The 22,486-nt window shown below is 37.7% G+C and overlaps 1 protein-coding gene across 2 annotated transcripts in view; it reads left to right on the forward strand.

The window, feature by feature from the left end:
* EFCAB2 (EF-hand calcium binding domain 2) overlaps nucleotides 1-22,486 on the forward strand; it is a 118,441-nt gene that overhangs the window by 54,236 nt on the left and 41,719 nt on the right. The window contains exon 2 of one of the 2 annotated variants that reach the window (XM_068538510.1): nucleotides 7,492-7,576. In XM_068538510.1, coding sequence (XP_068394611.1) covers nucleotides 7,492-7,576 — 85 coding nt within the window. The remainder of the gene's footprint in view (nucleotides 1-7,491; nucleotides 7,577-22,486) is intronic. The other variant, XM_068538511.1, reaches the window with a different exon arrangement.

Here is a 22,486-nt window from a genome sequence, read left to right on the forward strand (position 1 = left end):
ACAATACGAAGCTTTCAATTTCAGATTCAAACTTGAATTTGCAGTGTGCCCAGCAACTATTTATATAGCATTTACATTGTATTAGATATGATAAGTAATCTAGAGGTGATTTAGCATATATGGGAGGATGTGTGTAGGTTATATGCAAATACTATGCCATTTTATATAAGGAACTTGAGTGTCCTCGGATTTTGGTATCCGTGGGTCCTGGAACCAATCTCCCTGTGGATTCGAGGGATGACTTTTTTCAATTCCTGATCAGATTTTTAAATATAAGCTCCTCAATTTTTGATAGTTTATTACCAATGGGAAACTTTATGTAAAAATGTAAAAGTATTTTTCTCAACCACTAAAAAATTTAAAACAGTTGAAATTATATTTATAATCTCAAAAATGTATCCTTTTTAAATTGAAGTGTAGTTGATTTAAAGTATTACATTAGCTTCAGGTGTACAACATAGTGATTCAGTGTTTATAGATTATACTCCATTTAAAGTTATTACAAAATAATGGCATATTTCCCTGTGCTGTATAATATATACTTGTTGCTTATTTATTTTATACATAGTAGTTTGTGTCTCTCAATCCTATAGCCCTGTCTCACCCCTCACCCTTTCCCTCTCCCCACTGATAACCACTAGTTACTAGTTTGTTCTCTATATCTGTGAGTTTGTTTCTGTCAAAGACTCCTCCTTTAATTAATAAATATAACTTAGAAAATTTTGTGATATAATGCAAATGGTTTTTTAATCCAGTTGAACTTTCTCATATCAGTTATTTAAAAATAATGATGAAGATTTAATTTATATAACATGTATGTGTTGTTAGAGCCATGAAGCAGGCTTGGCTGATACTAAAAGGGCACATCAGCTGCACAGGGATAGAATTAGCCAATATATGTGAAGATAAGGATTGGGGGCTGTTTCTTAGAGCCACAAGCCTCCTCTGTCCCAACACTGGATTACATATTATGTTCCATGGACATGTGGAACACGAACTATTCCAGTGGCTCCATGGGTTCCTTGTCCATGGTGAGCAGTGGTGCATTTGATTTCTGGCTTCTGAAATAGGAGCCCATGTGGTAGATCACCTTCATGGCAAGTGTGGAGCAGTGGGTACCTGATAGCATTTGTTGCGCTTGCCACCTGTGTGACCAAGGGACTTGCCATCAGATCCTGTACTGCTTTGAGCCTCCTGCTAGGAAGCCCTGGAATAGTTGCGTTTTGCTGCCCAACCTCGACCTGGCCACACTGAGAAATGAGAGGATCAGTATTTTTGGATGCCCCTGTAATCCATTCACATCATACCTGTGTCCAACGGGTGAGGATTCCTGAGTTAGAAAAGTTCCAAATGTCAATTAAAGCATTATTTATTCCTGACAGATGACAATTGGAAAAAGGAGATTCCGTGATCCAGTAAATTTGGAAAATGCTGCATTAAAGTTAACAAGTTTCTTTAGAATATCGCAAAGACTTTTTTTATTTTTATTTATTTTAATTTTTGGATGCGTTGGGTCTTTGTTGCTGCACACGGGCTTTCTCTAGTTCTGGCGAGCGGGGGCTACTCTTTGCTGTGGTGCACGGGCCTCCCACCACGGTGGCCTCTCCTGCTGCGGAGCACGGGCTCCAGGCACTCAGGCTTCAGTATTTGTGGTTTGTGGGCTCTAGAGTGCAGGCTCAGTAGTTGTGGCACATGGGCTTAGTTGCTCTGTGGCATGTGGGATCTTCCTGGACCAGGGATCGAACCCGTGTGCCCTGCATTGGCAGGCGGATTCTCAACCACTGCGCCACCAGGGAAGTCCCTCCCAGACATTTTTGATCATTGAATCCTTTTATTGAGAAGCACCTTGCGGAATGAGTGTGAAACAGAACACATTTTAGAAAACTTAGAAAATATTGATAAGAGGTTGTTAAAAGTTAGTAACTGTTTTTAATATAAAAATGTCGGCACAGGAATGGAAGAATACTGCCTTAGATTCATTAGTAATACCTATTTCAAAACACAAGTCAGCATTATATTTACTGGTAAAAGACCAGTATTCTAATCTATTAATGTTTTTAAAAAGCAAGGATTATCATTATCATTTTATGAATTAAATTTGTTTTGGTAGTTCTGGCCAGTGTCATAAGTCATGAAGGAGAAATAAGAAGTATGCATTTTGGAAAGAAGAGACAACATAAATTATCAGAAAATACAAAATAATCTACTGAAAAGGGATTATGAAAATAAAATTTTCGGGAAATAGATGGATATAAGATCAATAGCAAATTTTTAGAAATCAATATTTACCTCAACTTCTAGAATTTCCAAGGTTTCCAAAAAGATTCCTTCATATATCCACAAAATTCCTTAAATACTGAGGCGTAATCTTCTTGGAGAATTTGTGTGTGGCTTATATGAGGAAAGCCATAATACATAACATTTAACTTAGAGATTAAAAACAGGCTATATAGCTAATATGTATCTCTTAGATGTGAAAATTATTATTATTTTTTAATAAATTTATTTATTTATTTGGCTGTGTTTGGTCTTCGTTGCTGTGCACGGGCTTTCTGTAGTTGAGGTGAGCGGGGGGCTACTCTTCTTTGTGGTGCACGGGCTTCTCATTGCGGTGGCTTCTCTTGTTGTGGAGCACGGGCTCTAGGCATGCGGGCTTCAGTAGTTGTGGCACGTGGGTTCAGTAGTTGTGGCTCACAGGCTCTAGAGAGCAGGCTCAGTAGGTGTGGCACACGGGCTTAGTTGCTCCGTGGCATGTGGGATCTTCCCTGACCAGGGCTTGAACCCGTGTCCCCTGCATTGGCAGGCAGATTCTTAACCACTACACCACCAGGGAAGTCCAAAAACTATTTTAAAATGTTAATTCTTTCTCAACATACAGCCTCATTGCAATAGCAATAAAACTCCCAATGGTGTTTTATTTGGAATTTCTAAATTTTATTTGGATTTCTAAATTTCATTCGGAAGAATACACGGGTGAGAATATTAAAGAACATTCCTAAAAGAAGGCCAATAACAGTGGTAATAAGTAGAATAGGATGGTAATGGTGTAAGACTAGAAATGCAATTCAGAATGGAATTGATAGAATAGACAATAGAACTAGTCTCCATCACATAAAGGATTATAACACATTATAAAGTAGGAGGAAAACTCAAGTGCTTAGTAAATTAAAAATTACTAAAATAAGATTAGAAATTAATCTTTCACTTTGAATCATGACAAAATAACTTTCAGATGGATTTAAGAGTAAGTATATTTTTAAATTGTAGACGAAAATAGAATTGAGTATTCACCAAACCTATAGAAAAAGGATGATTTTCTCCCTCTTTTGGTGGTCCTTTCAAAGGATATGTTTCTAAACTTTAAAGGATGAGAAGAAATCTTAACAGATGTGACTAAAATAGAAATAAAAGATAATGTACTTTAAAAAATAATCTTAAATTTAAAAAGCAAACATCAGCTTTGTGCAATGGCAGTATTATAACCAGTGAGATTTTCCCAAGGTACTATTAAGACTAATAAGAGCCTTCCCAATATCTAACACAAATTCAACTTGTTGTATTTCAGCGAGATAATAAGACAAATGCACAAAGATGAATTGGGAAGAATGGTTCACTCAAGAATTATTGTAAAAACAAAATAATTGGGAACTACCTAAATGTCTACAGTTAGGGAGTTGGTTTAATAAATTATAATAAAGTTCTATAATGGAATATCAGACACTGAAAATTATAATGTAATAAATTTTGAGAATAAAAAGATGCTCACAGTTTATTGTTGAGTGAAAAATTAGAGGACAACATTAAGAGTAGTTAACTCTGCATGGTAGGATTTGAAGTGGTTTTAACTTAGTCTAAACTTCTTTCACTTTTTTTTTCTTCAGTAATCATGTTTGATTTTGGTGATCATAAAGGAGATGGAACTGTTTTCATTTTAGGAAAACAAATGAAAACAACTGACCTGGAAAATTGTTTTCAGTAATCATGACATAGGGTTAAGTCTTTATTATTTAAAGAGCTCATACAAATTGTTAAGAAAAAACAGAAAATCGCAGTAGGGATGAGCAGAGAATATGAACAGACAATTCATAACATAGAAAATAGAGGTGGTAAACAAGCATAAAGGATCATTATTTAGACTTACTTGTAAGCAAAGAGCCGTAAATTTAAATAATGAGATAACATTTATTTGCTTATTAAACTAGTGGAAGTTTGCTGCCATGTTATTTATTATAATAAAGAAAAATTAACACTATCAATAAATTATTACATTCCTTTGGTACTGTTCAGAATTGAAGGTTATGTTGCAACCTGGAAAAATAAAACATTTCAGTGAAGTAGTTAGGAGAATGAATGGTAGTTATAAAAGGTTGTGTACGAAGAAAGGAAAATACAGCAAAATGTTATGTTAGTGGTTATGTTAGGGTAAAGGGAATATATTTATAATTAAAATAATTATCTAAACTCATACTTAATCTCTCCCTTTCCACTTTTTCTAGAAAAACTATTTGTTTTTCAAATAGTAAGTACAATATTCTCTCATCTAGAATATAGCAATATCCTCCTAACTGGTCTCTTTTCTTCTATCCTTGTTCCTTTCCAGGGTATTCTTAACATAATAGCCAAAGTGAATAGAAGCCAGACCATGTCACTTCGCTGCTTAGAACCCTCCAGTGGTTTCTCACCTCTTTCAAAGTACAAGACACCGTCCTTAAAGTAGCCTGCAGAGCCCTTATAGAATCTGTCCCCACCCCCAAACTCATACCTTTCTGACCTTATTTCCTACCATTCTGCTTTTCTTGTTCTCTCTGGCTAAAAACTCTTCCTGCAGATATTTACAAGGCTGGCTCTTTCTCCTCCTTCTGGTCTGTGCAGCTGTCACCTTATCACTTAGGTAGGCCTTCCCAAACCACCATCCCATCCCATTCTCCCCTACCCACATTGCCAGCGCCCATGTCCCTTCCCTGCTTTATTTTTTCTAGCACCATTTGACTTACTGTGTATTTTACCAAGTGTGTATAAGCTTATGTATCTCCCCCACCACACACAAAATAGCTCCACGGAGGCAGGAATTTTTGTCTATTTTGTTCCTTGCTCTAACCGTAGCACTTAGAATAGTGTGTGGTACATAGTAGGTACTCAATCGATATTTACTGAATAAATGACATTTTAATTGTTTCATCTAAGTAAGTTTTAGTCTCAAAACTAGTTTGAAAGTTTTTTGAGCGAGTGTAACATGTTGCTTTTGTATGCCTCCCACTCCCCAATTTCCATCCTCCTCAAGCATAGAGTAAAGCAAGACAGGTGGACGCACTAGAGAAACACAATATCTGTGGCATTGGATTCCTTCTGCTTCTCAGGCTAGGATCTACCCAAACTGAGATGGAAGATAGGCTGGTGCTGGGAATGTTCTATATTTTGATCTGGGTGGTAGTTCAGCTCTATGACTATATACATATATAAAAACTCAGTAAGCTGTGTACTTGAGATCAGTGCACCTTTGGTACTTTCTTGTTTGTGTATTATGCCTCAGTAAAAAAGTTTAAAAAAAAGCTCCATTCTTTGAGATCTCTAGAGGAAGTTAAACATGCCGAATGATACATTAAGAATATTAGGATATACCATGTTCTTGGATTGGAAGAATCAATATTGTGAAAATGACTATACTACCCAGAGCAATCTACAGATTCAATGCAATCCCTGTCAATTTACCAATGGCATTTTTACGGAGCTAGAACAAATCATCTTAAAATTTGTATGGAGACACAAAAGACCCCGAATAGCCAAAGCAGTCTTGAGGGAAAAAAACGGAGCTGGAGGAATCAGACTCCCTGACTTCAGACTATACTACAAAGCTACAGTAATCAAGACAATATGGTACTGGCACAAAAACAGAAACATAGATCAATGGAAAAAGATAGAAAGCCCAGAGAGAAACCCACGCACCTATGGTCAACTAATCTATGACAAAGGAGGCAAAGATATACAATGGAGAAAAGACAGTCTCTTCAATAAGTGGTGCTGGGAAAACTGGACAGCTACATGTAGAAGAATGAAATTAGAATACTCCCTAACACCATACACAAAAATAAACTCAAAATGGATTAGAGACCTAAATGTAAGACTGGACACTATAAAAAACTATTAGAGGAAAACATAGGAAGAACACTCTTTGACATAAATCACAGCAAGATCTTGTTTGATCCACCTCCGAGAGTAATGGAAATAAAAACAAAAGTAAACAAATGGGACCTAATGAAACTTCACAGCTTTTGCACAGCAAAGGAAACCATAAACAAGACTAAAAGACAACCCTCAGAATGGGAGAAAATATTTGCAAACCAATCAACGGACAAAAGATTAATCTCCAAAATATATAAACAGCTCATTCAGCTCAATATTAAAGAAACAAACACCCCAATCCAAAAATGGGCAGAAGACCTAAATAGACATTTCTCCAAAGAAGACATAGAGATGGCCACGAAGCACATGAAAAGATGCTCAACATCACTAATTATTAGAGAAATGCAAATCAAAACTACAATGACGTTATCACCTCACACCAGTTAGAATGGGCATCATCAGAAAATCTACAAACAACAAATGCTGGAGAGGGTGTGGAGAAAAGGGAACCCTCTTGCACTGTTGGTGGGAATGTAAATTGATACAGCCACTATGGAGAACAATATGGAGGTTCCTTAAAAAACTAAAAATAGAATTACCATATGACCCAGCAATCCCACTACTGGGCATATACCCAGAGAAAAACGTAATTCAAAAAGACACATGCACCTGAATGTTCATTGCAGCACTATTGACAATAGCCAGGTCATGGAAGCAACCTAAATGCCCATCGACAGAGGAATGGATAAAGAAGTTGTGGTACATATATACAATGGAATATTACTCAGCCATAAAAAGGAACGAAATTGAGTCATTTGTTGAGACGTGAATGGATCTAGAGACTGTCATACAGAGTGAAGTAAGTCAGAGAAAAACAAATATCGTATATTAACGCATGTATGTGGAACCTAGAAAAATGGTACAGATGAGCCGGTTTGCAGGGCAGAAGTTGAGACACAGATGTAGAGAACAGACATATGGACACCAAGGGGGGAAAACTGTGGTGGGGTGGGGATGGTGTTGTGCTGAATTGGGTGATTGGGATTGACATGTATACACTGATGTGTATAAAATTGATGACTAATAAGAACCTGCAGTATAAAAAAACAAACAAAACAACTAAAAAAAAAAAAAGAATATTAGGAAGGGGGGAAAAAAGTAAGTTGCAAACATCATAACATTTCACTCTTAAAGAGTTCGGTGTGCCTCTCCTAAGCGTAAAGACATTCTCCTACATAGCCTCTCCCCCGCCCAATAAAAAATATTAGGAAGGAGTTCTGCCATGTTCTTCATTCCTAGAATTTCTAGTTATTGAAATTTTTGTTTTGAATTTAAAATTAAAACAATTTTTATTTACTTTTTCTTTTGCAGAGACAGCAGTAGCAGAATTTCACAAAAAAATCAAAGAAGCTTTTGAAGTATTTGACCATGAGTCAAATAATACAGTGGATGTGAGGTTTGGAAATGTTTTCTTCTAATTCTAAATTGCTGATACAACTTGTAAAGTAGAAGAGGGTTCATTCTCTTCTTTTTGCATTCTTTGGATTTATTATGCTATTTAAAGTACTTATTTTTCTGTGCCCTGTAAAAGGTCTTTTCTATCTGTTGCTTCGGATCAATACTGTTTCTTATTCTTCATAATCTGGTGGAAAGAATATATATCCACATTGCCTATTCTAACCTATAGACTAAATTCTGTGAATGAGGCCAACTCTACTATAGCTTTAGTACTAGACACATAGTTGGCACTCAGTGTGTATTTGTTGGGTGAATGCACAGAATTTGCTTTTAAAATACATAGGTATGGGGACTTCCCTGGTGGCCCAGTGGTTAAGGATCCACCTGCCATTGCAAGGGACACGGGTTCAATCCCTGGTCCAGGAAGATCCCGCATGCCGCAGAGCAGCTAAGCCCGTGTGCCGCAACTACTGAAGCCCGCGTGCCTAGAGCCCATGCTCTGCAACAAGAGAAGCCACTGCAGTGAGAAGCACACGCACCACAAGGAAGAGTAGCCCCTGCTCGCCACAACTAGAGAAAGCCCACGCGCAGCAATGAAGACCCAACACAGCCAAAAATAAATAAATTTTAAAAAATAAAAAAATAAAATACATAGGTATGTATAATCAAGCTATGAATGGGATATTACAAAGAAGGATTAATAATACTTAAACATGATACACTCCTCAAGTAAAATAACCAAAAGAACCAAAAGAACATAAAAAGGTGAGAAAAAGACATGAATACTGGTAGATCTAGAATGGAGGACAGGAGACAAAGAATAGTGTGAAGAAAGAAGAGGCAAAAGGTAGAGGAGATTATACATGCATATAACAGAAGCTGTAGAATCTATGCCACATATGTACATCAAAGAAAGGCAATGATACCATTGTTCCAGGAGACCAAGCTGAATGAGGAGTATTTGATGGGATCACAATCTCAAGAGTCAGAAACTAGTAGTACAGAGGCCAACAAAACAGTGGGAAGTGACTAAGTGCTTTTTTTTTCCCCCTGCGTGGCTTGTGGGATCTTAGTTGCCAGACCAGGGATTGAACCCAGCCCCTCGGCCGTGAAAGCACAGAGTCATAACCACTGGACTGCCAGGGAACTCCCAGGACTAAGTGCTTTAAATTTGAGCTAAACTGAATGAACAATAGGAGGTTTTATGTATGACAAATTGTAGCTACGGTCGTCCCTCGGTATCTACAAGGGCTTGGTTCCAAGGCACACCCCCACTCCTCCCCAACTCACCCCCAACCCCTCACCCCTCGAGGATACCAAAATCTAGGGATGCTCAAATCCCTTTTAAAAAGTGGCATAGAATTTGCATATTACCTACCTACATCCTCCTGTATATTTTATTTTTTATATATAAATTTATTCATTTATTTATTTGTGTATTTATTTATGGCTGCATTGGGTCTTCGTTGCTGCGCGCGGGCTTTCTCTAGTTGCGGTGAGTGGGGGCTACTCTTTGTTGCGGTGCGTGGGCTTCTCATTGTGGTGGCTTCTCTTGTTGCAGAGATCGGGCTCTAGGTGTGTGGGCTTCAGTAGTTGTGGCTCACGGGCTCTAGAGTACAGGCTCAGTAGTTGTGGCGCTCAGGCTTAGTTGCTCCGCGGCATGTGAGATCTTCCCGGACCAGGGTGCGAACCCGTGTCCCCTGCAGTGGCAGGCGGATTCTTAACCACTGCGCCACCAGGAAGTCCCTCCCGTATATTTTAAATCATCTCTGATTACTTATAATACCTAATACAGTGTAAATGCTATGTAAATAGTTGCCTGTGGCATGTGGCAAATTCAGATTTTGCTTTTGGAACTTTCTGGGGTTTTTTCCCCCAGTATTTTACATCTGTGGATGGTTGAATCTTCGGATGTGGAACCCACGGATACGGAGGGCTGACTGTATATGTATTCCTTAGTCTCTCCCACCTGAAGGTACAAGGTGCGATTGCAGGCAAGGAGAGTGATAAGTTCAGTCAGTTTCATTACTTTATAGTAACACCTTACAAAGTTTTGTTTGCTACCTCAACTATGTTTATGGGCTTTACTGCAGTGGATAAGGTAGAGAATGGAGTTAACTTGAGCACTGCAACTGTAGTCGCCCTTGTGGGAGCCTTGGCTCCGCCATTGTCAAGGAAGTGTGAGGGTAACGTGCAGGGCTGAGCACTGCACAGCTCCAAGTGGCGCCAGCCTCGCTGCGCGCATTGTGAATGACACTCCGTAGTGTGCGCATCCTAGCGGGAAACTGGGTGGGACAGTAGTGGTGGTTGATAGGCTTTGGGATGGGGTGGGGAGCTTACGACTCTTGCCTGCAATTTGAATTACTAAATATATGGATGGCACGTGCCTTTACCTCAGACCTCTCACTGGAGCGGAAGGGTTCTCCCTGTCAGAGAAGTCAGGGAAAGTGCAAGAAGAACCAGGATAGCTTTATGAAAGAGAGGGGGAACAGAGAAGGGAAACCAGCATTTACTCAAGCCTTGCTCTCTGACGTCTACCTATAGTTGGGTGCTAAGGGTTTTTGTGTACATTACCTCATTTTAGTCTTTTTTATTTGTACGGTAAGGGTTTGGCATCTCCAGTTTTTGGAGACTAGGAGAAGGTAAATAGTTTGCTCAAGGTCATGTCAGCGTTTCTCTAATTCGGTGTCTTGCTGGACTGTGCCGCCCCCTCCCTCCCTGCTCCCCTCCACCCCACCCTTCATGGACTTCATGGGCTCGTCTCCTGCTCTGAGGCTTCCTGAAAGTAGCAGTGAAGAGAAACTTTCCCAAATCCCTTGGAGCAGTGATGCCAGGCCTTTTTTTTGATAGAAGGGCCAATTCAGGGGAAATAAACATGTTTAGGGGATGCATCATTTACCCATTCAGAATTAAAATAATTGTACTGAGGCCCCGAGGAAAAGTGTATGTTCTTAAAATGTCTACTTTATAAAATAAAGTTACTAAGAAAATTGGCATTGTTTTTAGCACTAAAATATTAATGCTAAGCATATCTGAGTGGTAGGAACATGGATGAATGCAATTTCTAGTCTATACCCCTTCTGCTAATTTGTGTAGCACTTTCAAGTTTACAGTGAGTGTTCTCATGCTGCAGGTGTCATTCCTGTCCACTCTTTATAAATCAGAAATTAAGGACCAAGAAGCAAAATGACTTGTCCAAGATCGAATAATAGGCTAGCCACAGAGCTGAAACTCAAATTAGTTTCTTCTGTTTGGGGCAGCTGTGCCGCAGCCCTGGAAGAGGCCTGGGGATGCAGTGCTGAATAAGGTCTGGTCCTGCCTTGCCCAGCCTCAGCAGGCTCCTGTATTTATTTGTAAAAACAGTTCATCTAGCTAGAATTTATTTTGGCATATGATTAAAAGTGGAGGTCTAAATAGATTTTTTTTTTCAAATTGCTAAACAGTTCAGTTTATTTACTTCTTGAATTATTAGATCCACTTTATAATGTACTGCATTTTCTATAATTGAGTCTAATTTAGGCTATGTATTCTGACCTATTGCCTTACCTCCTGATCATATATACTAGGACAATCCTATATTAATTGCTATCAATTTATAGTATGCTTTACTATCTGATAGAACTAGTCTCTTTATTACTCTTCTTTTTGAACATTTTAATTAAGAATTGAAGGCAGTATTCTGTGTAGATTGAATGGTGTAAGGAAGGGTCTGAATGGAGTAAGAGTTCCAGAGACAGACATAATAGCTCGGTTTGGAAGAGACAGCTGTTTCTTGAGAGGCTTCCAGGGCATTTGGCTATTCCTGCCCTAATGTGCTTGATCCCTCAGTGACGCTGTTTCCCTTGAAGGGCAGACCGGCACCCCTTACCTCTGCTTTGCATGAATTAAAAGATTTAATTTGAAATTTTAGCACATTAGGTGGAGTGGAGGTCTGGTATTGTGACTGCCAGGCAGCCAGTGGGTTTTTTTTAATCATTATGTAAAACATTATGAAATGGGCCCCTGCTGCTTTCCTCCTGGCTCTGAGGGGCAACCCTGGGGATTGGAATCAGACTTTCTGGGTTCATTCCTAGCTTTGTGACTGTAATTTATTTATTCTCTCTGTGCCTCAGTTTTTACATTTGCCACATAGGATTGATGTAAGTAAGTAGTTCTCAAAATGGTTTGGAGACCCCTGTGTATCCGCAGGACTCTTTCAGGGGTCTGTGAAACCAAAACTATTTTCATAAAAAATCTGAGACAGTATTTGCTATTTTCATTCTCATTTTTCACAAGTGTATATTGGAGTTTTTCAAAAGCTACATGTGTGATATTGTAACAGATTGAATGCAGAACCAGATATGAGAATCCAGCTGCCTTCTGTTAAGCCAGACATTAAAGAGATTTGCAAACATGTAAAACAGTGCCATTTTTCTAATTAAATTTATTTTTTGTTTTCGAAAATATAGTTATTTTTCATAAAAATTTTATTTATGTAGGCATATAATGGGTTTATCATTATTTCTAAATGAATTAGTAAATAAATATTTTTAAACTTTGAGGTTTACTTTTTAGTATGGTAAATATAGATAAATATAACTCACACAAACAAAAGCTCTTTGTGGGTCTGAATAATTTTTAAGTGTGTAAAAGGGGTTCTGAGACCAAAAAGTTTGAGAACAACTGTTGTCAGTGGACGTTTTTAAAGCTCTTAGGACAATATTAACTTGGAATGAATTAGTTTGGGATTTAAAGCTTAGAACAATATTAGCTGGTATTATTATTCTACTTTATATTCTTGAAGTACATAATTTAGGTTTGTTTTTCCTCTATTTAATCTGGATTAACAGTGTTATGTTTTACTCTCATAAGAATTTTTACTTATACCTGGGTGTTCTGTTTTGATCTTTTAAGTTCTGAAGCAGTTCATTTTATTTTCCATTTTCCTTGTTAAATAGTTTTTGAAGGTTGCATCTTGAAAAACATTGAGGCAAGTTTTCAGTAGCATTAATTAGGGGCATTTTTATTTTTCCTCATACAAAACATAGACCATAATACATTTTGACTTATATACATTTTCCTGCTCTGTGTTCAGATTTCAATCAATAAGTGTGATTGAAAATTATATTTTTGAATAGATAATATATACACATGGGGTAAAATTCTAAAGGTACAAAGAATATATAGTGATAGGTAAATCTCTTCACTTAGCTATCTGGTTCCCCTTTCTAAAGGCAAGATTTATTATAAGTTTCTCTAATTCTTCCAGAGATAGTCCATGCAAGTACAAGTGTGTGTATGTATTTTTTATTGTGGTAAAATTTACCGTTTTAACCATTTTTAAGTGTATAGTTCAGTGGTATTAAGTACATTCACATTATTTCCATCCATCTCCAGAACTTTTTTATTTTCCCAAAGTGAAACTCCATACCCTTTAAACAATAACTCCCCATTCTCCCCTCTCCTAAGCTCCTGGCAACCACCATTCTACTTTCTATCTTTATGAGTTTGAGTATACTAGGTACCTCATGTAAGCGGAATCATACAGTATTTGTCCTTTTGTGTCTGGCTTGTTTGACTTAGCATAATGTCTTCAAGGTTCATCCATGTTGTAGCATGTATCAGAATTCCATCCCTTCAGGCTGAATAATATTCCACTGTGTGTATATAACACATTTTGTTTATCCATCCATCTGTCCATGGACATTTGGGTTGTTTCCACCTTTTGGCTATTTGAATAATGTTGCCGTGAACACTGATGCACAACTGTCTTTTCAAGTCCCTGCTTTTAATTCTTTGGTTGTGTAACCAGATGTAGAATTGCTAGATCATGTGGTAGTTCTATGTTTAATTTTTTGAGAAACCACTGTACTGTTTTCCATGGTGGCTGTTCCATTTTACCTTCCCACCAGCGAAGCACAAGGCTCCAGTTTCTCCACATACTTGCCAATACATTTTGTTTTTTAAAATAACCATCCCAGTGGGTATAAAGTGGAATCTTGTGGTTCTGATTTGCATTTCCCTAATGATCATGATATTGAACATATTTTCATGTACTTATTGGCCATTTGTACATCTTCTTTGGAGAAATGTCTACTCAAGTCCTTTTCCCATTTTTAAACTGGATTGTTTGTTTTTTTGACATTGAGTTGCGGGATGTGTGTGTATTTTTACCATAAGTGGTGAGATATTATATAAATCACTATGCACTTTGCTTTTTTCACCTATAAATATATTTTGGTGACTATTCTTTATTAGTACATAAAGAGCTTCCTCATTTCATTATATGGATGTACCATAATATATTGAATTAATCTACCCTTGATGGATATTTAGGTTGTTTCTAGGCTTTTGCTATAACAGTCCATGTTGCAAAGAATATCTGAGTATGCATGTCATTTTGCAAAACTGAGACTTTTTCTCTAGGATAAATTCTTGGAAATATGACAAATTGCATGAATATTTTTGGTAGGTGTTGCTATCTTGACAATATATTCTCTCGCATCATTATACAAGCATGCCTATTTCCCCACTCCCTCTTAAAGTTTAATTATCAAACTTTGGAACTTTTGCCAATCTGATATGTGAAAATTAGAAACTCAGTGTTAATTTTCATTTCCCTAATTATAGACATCTTTTTGCATGTCTAAAGACAATTTGTATTTCCCTTTGTTTGAACTGGCAGTTCATGACCTTTCCCCATTTTTCCATTTAGTGATTTATCTTTTAATACATGAAAGATCTTAGCCTTAGGCTGTGAAATGTATGCCATCTATTTTTTGACTATTTCTACTTTCATGTATTCAGAAATTTTAGAAAAATTAATCATATGACACACCTTGTGAGTATGGATTTAAGTTTTGGAAACGAACAAAAGTCATTAGAGTAGTTTTAACAGAATAAATTTAATTTACCCTGAATAAAGCTAGTTTGGTAAAAAATAAGGCACACTCCACAAGGAATACCCCTAAAGTAAGGAAGCTTGAGAGTTTCCTGGTGGTCCAGTGGTTAGGATTTGGTGCTTTCACTGCCATGGCCCAGGTTCAATCCCTGGTTGGGAAACTGAGATCCTGTAAGCTGCAGAGCGCAACCAAAAAAAAAGGAGTAAGGAAGCTAATTTTTCCATGTAGCTGATAAATTTAATTTGAAAGTAGCTCTAATCTTGTTCACAAACATATCTAGTTTTTATTTATTTATTTATTTTTGGCTGTGTTGGGTCTTCGTTTCTGTGCGAGGGCTTTCTCTAGTTGCGGCAAGTGGGGGCCACTCTTCATCGCGGTGCGCGGGCCTCTCACTATCGTGGCCTGTGTTGTGGAGCACAGGCTCCAGACGCGCAGGCTCAGTAGTTGTGGCTCACGGGACTAGTTGCTCCGCGGCAACCAGGGCTCAGGACCAGGGCTCGAACCCGTGTCCCCTGCATTGGCAGGCAGACTCTCAACCACTGTGCCACCAGGGAAGCCCCATGTCTAGTTTTTTATAATCTATGTTCTTTTCATCTTTGATTCTAGCAATAAAAGTACACTAGAAGTCAATAAAGTCAGTTGCTGGCTCTATCAGTGTTTTTTACAATAGGCCACCTCTTTTTATTTCATTTTGCTTATTTATAAAATTGAAATAATAATACCTGCATGACTTAAGCCACAAGAATATTGAGTATCAAGTGAAAAAATATGACTTTTGAAAAGTATATAAAGTTAGATCAACATATATTTTTAAACACTCAATTTTAATCAATTCCGGAACAGATTGATACTCAAGAATTTGGTGAACAAAAGTGAGGTAGAGTCCAATGCTGGTTTTAAAAGTTCTAGTCTTTCCGTTTTCTCCAACCAGATCCATCTGAGCCATTCCTAAGCTTCAGTGCTTTTGCAGAGTGACCTTATTGTTAGTATTCCACACTATTTTGTGTTTATTTTATACCTGCCACATCTATAAGAGATTCTTCCTAATATTTCCTTGTTTTTTTAGTCTTTAGGCAAACTTATGCAGTCTAGCAGCCTCAGGTATCCTTTTGCTAATGCAGAGAGTCTTTTTTTCACAGCTTTCATCTCAACTCAGCATGAGTCTCTGGGGGCATGCAACACCCAGTATTCATTTGTTTTACTGATAAGGAGACAGGTTTCTTAAGCAGTTGGCAAGAACCTTAAGTGTATTAGATCTTGTCTAAAATTCAATAAGATATAGGTAATAAGAACCTTTTTGTAATGATTTAGAAATAACTCTTCCTAAGAGGACTGGAGGTGCCATAAATATTACTTGTACTTCTTCACTTTTTAAAATTTATTAATTAATTTATTTTTGGCTGCATTGGGTCTTTGTTGCTGTGCACGGGCTTCTCATTGTGGTGGCTTCTCTTGTTGTGGAGCATGGGCTCTAGGCGTATGGGCTTCCGTAGTTGTGGAACATGGGCTCAGTAGTTGTGGCTCACGGGCTCTAGAGCACAGGCTCAGTAGTTGTGGCGCACAGGCTTAGTTGCTCCGTGGCATGTGGGCTCTTCCTGGACCAGGGCTCGAACCCGTATCCCCTGCCTTGGCAGGCGGATTCCTAACCATTGTGCCACCAGGGAAGTCCAACTTGTTCACTTTTAATACTGTTTTTGAAGAGAAGTTAATACAACATTTCACAATTCATTTTTATCAGGTAGTAACAAGTGTGAGCAGTGTGGAGAAATGGCATGGACAGTTTCCCCAAGCAATTATTACCTGAGAAAGCTTGGGGCCACTCAAAGAGCTTTTGAAAAACTGCATAGGTAAATGGGCCTGCATTTTGTGGAATGGAAAAGTATATTTTAAAAGAGGAATGGGATTGTTGGACCCACAGACCCCTTGATAGGGGATGAATTTTTATAATTTTATTCATACAATGATAATTCACACACATGAATAAGATAAATGATGAAATAAGACTACGTGAGTAACTTGGATAAATTTCAAAAATAATGTTGAGTTTAAAATACTGCAAAAGGAAGTGAACATTATGATAACTGCATAAGGTAAATTTTAAATGTACAAAGTGATAGTCTATTGTTTATGAAGACAAATACATGCATGAGAGTGATAAACATTATCCTTAGAAGAGTGGTTGCACCTGAAGATGGAGGGAGAGGGATGAAGAGTGGAATTTTAGTTGTTTCTGCAATGTTTTATTGTTAGGGAGCAAAATCTGAAGCAAATAAATGTGGCAAAATGTTAACTTCTGTTAAATCTTGGTATTGGATATAAGGCTGTCTGTAATTTTTTTTGGGGGCGGGTGGGGGCACACCGCATGGCTTGTGGGATCTTACTTCTCTGACCCGGGATTGAACCCAGGCCCTTGGCAGTGAAAGCGCAGAGCCCTAACCACTGGACCACTAGGGAATTCCCTGTAATATTTTTTTCTGTACTTTTCTCTGAAATAGTTCACAATTATACATAAAAATAAATATTTTTAAAGAGTGGTTTATATCTTATTTCACCGTCTCACTTTGAAGTCGCTTTGTAAAAAACTGGTTTGCTTGTAATAGTCCTTCTGATGAACTGTGATTAAAGAATCACTTAAAGTTTAAAAAAATTATCCCGAATTCTACCTCTTGAAATAACAATTATTAATGTCAGAGAACTATTATTCTAGATCTTTTTTATCCCTGTGTAATAGGATAAGTGGATAAAAGGGTGGGGAGTTAATAAGAAAGAAGGAAGGAGGAAAGGGAAGGAAGGAAAAAGAAAGAAATTATGGAAGAAAAAAGTCCAGCGTATAATCTCCACAAGGACAGGGGTTTCTGTCTGTTTTGTTCACTGCTGTATTTCAGCACCTAGAACTGTGTTTGGCACGTAGTAGATCACCAATAAAACTTATTAAATGAAGGAAGAGACTATTCCTATAAAAATAAGATCACAATAATCATGGTCTTTAAAAATAAAAGTATTAATTTTACTTGAATGTAACACAAGAAAAAAATTAATTTAAATTGAAGAAATTGTGTAACCTCAAATGTTTGTTAGCCATGAGAGACATTATGTTAAATTCAGAAAAGATAACAAGAAAAACATTAAGAGGTTGTAGTCACTGTGTTTTTTAAAAAAACTACCCATTTCAAATATAAAAGTATCAGCTGACTTCCTGCTGTAGAAGATGAAGGTGTTAGTACTTTAAAAATTCCTTCTACTTTTTCTCCCTCAAGCCCCCCCCACCCCAGTTTATCTTAGGTATGTTATTATTAATATTTTTACATTGACAAGGTAGAATGTTCACACTTTAGTATTCATGCAGTCTTTTAGTATATCTTTCCCACAGTTCAATGGAATTTCTGCTAACCACCATTTCCTCCTCCATCCTTGAATTCCTTGATTTATTTCTGTTGTCTAGATTCTCTTGTTTTTTTTTTTTTTTCAGTAAGTGCTCATGGGTATTTTTCCCTGAGTTCTTTCGTCTTTATTTTATTTTTTAAATTTTTATTTTATATTGGAGTATAGATGATTTACAATGTTACGTTAGTTTCAGGTGTATGGCAAAGTGATTCAGTTATACATATACATATATCTATTCTTTTTCAGATTCTTTTCCCATATAGGTAATTACAGAGTACTGAGTAGAGTTCCCTGTGCTATATACAGTAGGTCCTTGTTGATTATCTATTTTATATATAGTAGTGTGTATATGTTAATCCCAAGAGTTCTTTCATCTTTAAAACATTTGCTTATACTTGAATACTTTGTATTTAAATGACATTTTATAAATTTGTATTATTATTTTTAATGGCTGCAAGGCATTTCATAATTTTTCATTCTCCTAATTTTGGAAATTTGGGTTATTTGTGATATTACATTACCATTGTATCAAGGCTAAAATTATTCATGTGGAATTGTTCAAAGATTTTATCCCTTTCCTAGAATGCCAAAAAATAAATCCTGTAAGCCCAAGTTATTTTTTACCTTTTCCTAAATAGGAAGATTTTTATTATTGTTGCTGGGAGATAGGGTATTTTGATCTACATAATTAAATTTTGACAGTAGGATGGTGGAGAGGGTAAATAAGAAACTGCTATGGTCTGAATGTTTGTGTTCGCCCAAGTTTCATGTGTTGAAATCCTACCCCCCAGTGTGATAGTGTTTGAAGGTGGGGCCTTTGGGAGGTGATTACGTCATGAGGGTGGAGCCCTCATGATTAGGATTAGTGCCGTATAAAAAAGACCAGAGAACTAGTTCATCCCTTCCACCATGTAAGGTTACAGCAAAAAGATGGCTAACTAGGAAGCAGATTCTCACCAGACACCAAATCTGCCTGTGCCATGATTTTGAACTTCCTAGCCTCCAACTGTGAGAAATAAATATATGTTGTTTATAAGCACTCAGTTTGTGGTATGTTGTTATAGAAGTCTTAACAAAGACAGAAACTCACTCTGTGAGATTGAAAGAAGAGTTTGTTAAAGATGTTAAAGGAGAAAGTAAGATTTGAGGGAGAGCAGTGGATCTTAAACAGTTACAGGATATGAAGAGAATAATCAGGAAAGGGAGTTAAAATTTGTTTCGAAAAATATTTTTGAATAGCTAATATATTCACATGGTTAAAAATTGAAAGAGAACAAAGTACAGAGAAAAGTCCCTCTAAGCCCCTTCCACCAGCCATTCAAAACCCCTCCAAACTATATTAACAATGAAAGTACTAGTTTCTAGGGATCACCCCAGAAATATGCTATGCATATACAAGGAAATGCATATATATTATTTTCTTGCCTCCCTGTTTTTTTTTTTACTCATATGGTTACATTCATAGTATGATAATGTTCTCATGGGATGGGGTCAAACCTGTGCTGAAGTTTATTTTTATGGCTTCTGAGTGGCATTCAGGAGTCTGGAATGGATGTAGTTCTCCAGTTAATCTTAGGCTGAGTGCATAAATGTATTGCAGGGCATCAGAAGGGGTGTGGGGTTCTAGGTATCCCAGTAAACTATGTCTCAGGCTTTATAGATGGAAGTTGATTAATATGATGGCATTGTGACATAAAAATAACACTTGGGTTTGGGCTATCCTGTTCAGGGTACTTAATCGCCTGTTTTTATAAAGAAGACTTTTTGTATTTTATCTTTGGAGGTCAACTTTTCTTGACTCTGGACTGTAGGTATCTGTCTGTTGTACTTATTGTTATTATCTAGATCAGGTGCAGGGTTTGCTGTGTGTCTACAAAAATTGGGAGCCAGAGGCTCTCTGAGTATCGGTGGTCTCAGGGAGTGTACTTCCTGGGGCCTCTGGGCATATAATTCCTGTGGCCTCTGGGTGTGTACCCTCTGTGGCTTCCAAGTTCGTACTTCTGTGGCCTCAACCTGTTCTCTTTAACATCGAAATAAAATATTGGTTTCCATTTGAAAACTGTCAGCATTATTAAATGTGGAAGACTTGATGCAAATGCATAACAAAGGACAGTTCATGGCAGTATCTTCATTAGCTTTGAAAGTTAGCAGGGACACACCCAAGAAGCATTACTGTCTGCTCAGATAGCCACAGGCATGTTTGGAAATCTGGCTCCCTGTCATCATTCTGTTGGTTGCACTCTTTCAGGTTGCATGGGACCAGATAATCTTTTAAGTTTTCTTAGTTACTGAAGGGTATTGTAAGGATCTATTTGGAAATAAGTGATATAAGAAGTAATTATTTCTTATAATCATAAGGAATAAGCAAAAAACTGACTGCAGTGCATTCAAGCCTCTTAGCTCACTGGAGCGACATTTGTTGCTGTTAAGGGAACACAGGGCACTAGTGTTTCAGCAGTCACTCTGTGACTCCACTTCAATTCCACTTCTGGCAGCCTAACACGCTGGTGATTTGACTCATACACTTCTTCTTTTTTAAACTTTTATTTTATACTGGAGTATAGTTGATTTACAATGTTGTGTTAGTTTCAGGTGCTAGTTTCAGCAAAGTGATTCAGTTATACATATACATATATCTATTCTTTTTCAGATTCTTTTCCCATATAAGTTATTACAGAATATTGAGTAGAGTTCCCTGTGCTATGCAGTAGGTCCTTGTTGATTATTTTATATATAGTAGTGTGTATATGTTAATCCCAAACTCCTAATTTAGTGCCCCCCACACCTTTCCCCTTTGTTTACTCATATACTTCTATTCCCTCTCTTCCAGATTCTTCTTCCTACTTTGCGACTGACTAATTTAACCTCCGCTGTGTGTCTCCTGTCCCTTTGCTTCTACTTACTCATGGCTTCTGATGCCTTCTGATTCTGCTGTTTTCTCTCTCTCTGTTATTCCTCTTCCATCTCTCTTTCATCTGTATCTCTCTCTGTTTTTCTTCCTTTAAAACTCCCAAGGAAGAAGAGAGAAAAGGCCGCTTTGGCTATTTGTCAATATTGAGTAGAGAGTGCTTTTGTTGAGCAGTGCTCTTGCAGTAGACAACTTCATAGGCCTCTCTTTTGTAGGCCTATAGAGAGAGAGATCATTTTTTGGTTAAGTAGCCATCTCTGGTTAAAGCAGCTGTGCCTAAGGAGGCGGATCAAATGGTATAAAACATAACAATATATACACTAAGAAACTCTCAGGAAGACTGTGGATCTGTCAGGTACCTTATTGCCTGTCTGGTATGGTGACCCCCAAATCCTGATGAGGTTGTATAAGCCTAATATTAGGCCATTCCAACCCAATTTCTAGGCCATTTGGAGCTCTGTGATAAACTCACTGGTTTCTTAACACCCCCTTTCCCTGGTAGTGCTAGGGATTCATGTCATTTTGGTCGACTGTGGTGGAGATTGGGTGGTCTAATTCTGTTTGCTCTCTTCCTGAACATGGACTAAACTATAATTCCTGGAATCTCTTGCAGATACAGGGAGGCTGGGAATTATGACTGAGTTTTGGCCAATGGGATGTAGGTGGAAGTGATGTGTGCCACTTCTAGGCCTGATCCATAAAAACCTCCACGTGTGATCTTTCAGGCTTTTTCCCCTTCTAGCTTGATACAGGCAAGCACAGTGACGTTGGAAGTCATGTATTGAAAATGATAGAACCAGAAGATAGAAGGAGCTGGGTCCCTGAATGATTTTTTTGGAGGAAAGCCACCTATTGATCAGGAAAACTCATTTTGAATTTAATATAAGCCACTTCTGTGACAATAGTATTATGCCACTGGATGTTGGTGTTTGTTATAACAGTGACCATTATCCTCACAGATTGTCCTTATTGAATTTTCTTCACAGGAACTCAAGGAAGGCTTTGGGGCCCCTAGGTATCTTACTAAGCTATATCCTAGGCTGAATGAAGTTGGTTGATGGGGTGGCCCCTTCAGAGGGGGCTGCTGGGGTAGAGAAGAAGAGCCATCATTGTTTTGCTACTCCAGTCAAGCATGACATGAAGAATGTCTCCCTTTAAGACTTCTTCCACAAATCACAAGTTATGGATATCAGATTGTTTGAAATTGCCGCAAATTTAGTTGGAGGGCAGTAGGCATAACTAGTGGTTCCACCTTGAACACAGAGCAAGTAACTTTGTCTAAACTGTAGTCAATTGCAGCAGTGGAATTGAGTGTTCTATGTATTCTAGATAGAGTGAATGACAGAAAGTGCATCCATTTCATCTACAGAGATAATAAGGCAAGATGTCTAAATCTGTTCTTTCCCTGGGGGGAGGTGAGAAAGACTGGACAGGTATGGGTTCTATTCAGGTGGCTATGAAAGGGAGAAGATTCGGTTACAGTAGCAGGGTCCCAAGGAGCATGGGAATTCATTATTTTTGTCTTTGAAGGATTCAGAAACAAGTGTTAGAGGTGCCACTGTATAATGCAGAAATGAAACCAGGCCAGAAGCCAGGCCGTAAGCACTGTAATTCAAGGCAGCTCTTGGTTTATTTAAAGGCATGGTAGCCACACCAGCTCCTAACCCATTGCCTTCTTCTGTTTTAGTGTTTGAATGACTGAGAAGTGGCACTCAGATGTCTACTTTTTTCTGAA

This window comes from Eschrichtius robustus, chromosome 3, assembly GCF_028021215.1.
Source record: "Eschrichtius robustus isolate mEscRob2 chromosome 3, mEscRob2.pri, whole genome shotgun sequence".
Classification (NCBI taxonomy): Eukaryota; Metazoa; Chordata; class Mammalia; order Artiodactyla; family Eschrichtiidae; genus Eschrichtius; species Eschrichtius robustus.